The sequence below is a fragment of the Frankliniella occidentalis genome, unplaced genomic scaffold (assembly GCF_000697945.3).
Source record: "Frankliniella occidentalis isolate FOCC.00 unplaced genomic scaffold, Focc_3.1 Scaffold70, whole genome shotgun sequence".
NCBI lineage: Eukaryota > Metazoa > Arthropoda > Insecta > Thysanoptera > Thripidae > Frankliniella > Frankliniella occidentalis.
This window is the reverse complement of record NW_026267200.1, coordinates 623,863-627,546: the sequence shown is the minus strand read 5'-3', so window position 1 is coordinate 627,546 and position 3,684 is coordinate 623,863. Positions and strand designations below refer to the sequence as shown.

Sequence of the window (3,684 nt, the reverse complement as noted above, 5' to 3'; positions counted from 1 at the left end):
AGGGAAAACTTTGACTCATAGTGTGCGGCGTGATCTGAGGACGTTTCCTCGAATATGAGAGTTGCTTAAAGTTTTTCCATTTCCCTAAAAATACGTGAACAATTCTTGTAAACTGCGAAAGGACCCACGGTTAAGAAAATGTGGTCGCAGTGGGTTGTATCGAATGTTATTGATGCGTCTTTTTGCGTGATATCTTTGTTCATTAGGGACATAGTTTAAGGGGGCAGACCTTTGAAATAAAGGGTTTGGGAAAATCGTCACTATATAAAGACCACACGCCGCATTGATTTAGAACTAAAGGTTTATTGAAAGCATGCACTTCTATTTTGAAATTTGCAAAACCCAATTTTACCCAATTTTAAGAAATGCTGTTCTGGAATTCTGATTTAGATCATACAGTGTGAAATTTCAGTCTAAAACGTGATGAAAAATTGTGCAATGGTCCAAAATTAAAATCCACAGTCACGTATCAGTAAAATACCTACTGAAAGTCCAGATAATTTTTAACAGAGGATATACAAATTATACATAGTAATAACTGAAATTGTGCATATTCGTGCATTCTGAAATATACTGCCTGATTTGCCAATCCATAAAGGTTTACTCTAACTTACCGATGGAGACACCGACAAGAGCCAAAAGCACAGCAGTGAAAACGAACTTATACATGGTAGCAAATGGGGTTCGATAGCTCACCTGTGGCTATCCTGAAGGTACTGCCACATATTTATAGGCATCGGATCCTTCGCCGCAATCACTACCATGCTACACCACTTAAAGCCGCTTGTCTTTACGAGTACGCTTTGCATCATGACAATTTTCTAAGAAATGATGCTGATCACGAGGAGGCATCAACTTCGACTATTCACGGTGCACCCGCTGGTTAATATCTAATAGGTATTCAGGTGATATTTGCGAATATTCACAAGATATTCAAAATATTCATCGATATTCATCGATATTCATCGATATTCATCGATATTCATCAATATTCAAGGATATTAATCAACAACCACAGTGAATATTCACTGGTATTCAGTGATATTCACTGGTATTCAGTGACATTGAATATTTGAATATATTCACAGTTCACCAAATTTCCAAGTTGGTTCCCCCTCGGCTGATCATTCATTTCGAACTAAACACGACATGCGGACGCGGATCCCCAAAGCTTTTCAGTGTAACTGATTGTATAAGAATAAGAATGAAGTCATGTCAACTCGACACGCTCGTGGACGAGTAGTCTTCGGAAATCGAAAAAAAAAAAAGAATTGTCAAAACATGCTGAAAGAGGTCCCTGACACTGCCCTAAAACTGTTTTCCGAGGGGTTTTTCTGATTTTTTGCGATTTTGTTATGTTGCGGCGGTTTTGGTGCAGACCTTTTTTCAAATGCGTCCGGTAATCTTCAACATAATTTAAAAAACTTTTTTTGAAATTATTCATCAAAGAATGGCTATTTTAAAAATCGTAATGTTTTTTAAATGTTGAAATTTTTTTAAATGTTCAATTTTGAACATTTAAACGTTCAAAATTTCAAATTTCGACTTTTTGGATTTTGATGAAAAAACATTTTGTGTTCCCCGGGTCAAAACCTATTTGTTCACACATTAAAGCTGATGGGTGCTCATTTGGGTTGTCGTAGAGGGGCGCCAGAAGCAAGCACTGCACCTTCGCAAATTGTAATGGTACTGCGCGTCACGCTCTTCGCAGGTCCGGCGACTGTCTGAGCGGTTCAGAACCAAAAGTAGGAACATACATGTAAGCATTATTGAAGCCAAAGTGGGACATTTTGAGCCTCCAATAGCCTTGTAGTTCTAATCATATGGCTTGTCGCTCTAGGAATATTTTTTTTTTATATCGACCCGCCTAATTCTGGCCAAAAAACTTTCTGGATAGAAAAAAACACCTCATAAATTCAAAAAGTAATAATTCAAAACGCTACAAACGCTCCCACAACGTCAACAAACATTAGCGGACATCAAAAAACAGTTTTTACCAGCAGGGGAGCCAACCTACGGGCCGCCAAAGTCCGAAATTCGCTACTTTAGGACTTTGTTAAATTTGGCACAAATCTCTATTCAGAGGCCGAACCCTGGTGGTTAAAACTTCCAAATTTTTACCACATGTACCTTTTGGGTCTTTTGACTTACCCTGTAATCGCCGAAGTCTTAACCAGCAGGATGACCAGCCTACGGGCTGCCAAAGTCGGATATTCGCAATTTTCGGTACAAATCTGTATCGAGAGACCAGACCCTGCGCGTTAAAACTTTTAAATTTTTACCAGAGGTTCCTTTTGCGTCTCTTGAATTTCCCTGTGATCGCCGAAATTCTCACCAGCATAGGTTGATAAGCGAACAATCCACTTTACTGATAGTTCGGTAAGATCAAATTAATTATTTGTGAACATAACGCACAATTCGACCTCTAAAAAATATTTCTATTTCCTATAGTTTTCGATAGCTTTCTATAGTTTATGATGACAGGACTTTCCGAAGAATCAAGCAATGAAGTAGCCGCCGGCATGTATAAAAGGTAATATTTGAAAACATCCAACACTTATACACGGATCAGAAGCCCGTCAAGGCCCCCCCCCCCCCCCCCCCTCCCCGTTCCTGCGTTAGCGGCTTGCACGGAGCTGCTGTTCCCGCCACCGCCCGCAACCGCCCGTCGACTCAATCGTCGACGTCCTGCCCCAGCACTGTGGAGACTTGTCCGGCGTCCCCATAGTTTGAGCTCAATTGTTTCTAGAGTCGAGTCCAAACCATCTCAAATTCTCTGCGCATTGGCCGAGCCAGACACACTCGAAGCTTCTGTAGAGCCTGGCACATCCGAAGTTACGCTAGAGCCAACCGCATCTGACATTCCTGCAGAGCCTTCCACATCTGATGCTCCAACAAAAGTAAATAAGAGCTGAACCACCTGTGAAGCCTAGCACAACCGATGTGCAGACGGATCAAACCAGTTCTGCATACCCTGCAGAGGTCGGAAAAGCGTCCCAGTGCGACCGACCATCGTGCCCACCGGCTCGGTCACTGCCAGCCTCCGACCAGCGGCTCGTGTGGTCGAACGCACTGCTCGCCGCTTGACGCACCGGCCGTCGCTGGCAGCGGTCCAATGGGTGCACGTGGCGGCAGGCTCTGATTGGCTGAGCCCGGCCCCGTGGTGCATCTTCTGTGTGATACCGACGATGACATCGGCAATCAGCTGCCGGTTCAAGTCAAGAAGCGTGGCCTGGAGTAGCGCTACACAGGCGACATCGCGTGGTTGCGCTGGTCGGTCGCACTGGGGCGTTTTTCCGAACTCTGATACTCTGTGGAGACAAGCACATCGGCCGGTCCGACGGGAGCCAACCACACCTAAGGCTTCTGTGCAGCTGAGCACATCCGATGATCCGACGGAACCAACTGCCACTGTTAGAAATTTCCACGGAATTTTGAACGGAATTGTCAAGAAAATTTTATCACGGAATGTACCGTAATTTTTCCGTATTTTCTACGGAAACCATACGGAAAAACCGTAAGCTTTTCCGTAAAATTTTGACTTATTGATTAGGAAAAGTAATAAATTGCACTGTAAGTCGAAGAATTGGATTTTGAGAGATACGAGAGCGTAAAGTTATGGTTTGGCGAAAGATGCAATAACATAAATCTCTATGGACAGCTCAATTGTTTAAACTATTTGTT

General features: G+C 43.0%; 1 protein-coding gene across 1 annotated transcript in view; it reads right to left on the bottom strand.

Annotated features, from left to right (window-relative positions):
- LOC113210247 (uncharacterized) overlaps positions 1–779 on the bottom strand; it is a 13,569-nt gene extending 12,790 nt beyond the window's left edge. Inside the window, exon 1 of the mRNA XM_052268491.1 lies at positions 615–779. Within this exon, the coding sequence (XP_052124451.1) occupies positions 615–669 (55 nt within the window). The 5' untranslated portion in view covers positions 670–779. The remainder of the gene's footprint in view (positions 1–614) is intronic.
- Between the last annotated feature and the right edge of the window lie 2,905 nt (positions 780–3,684).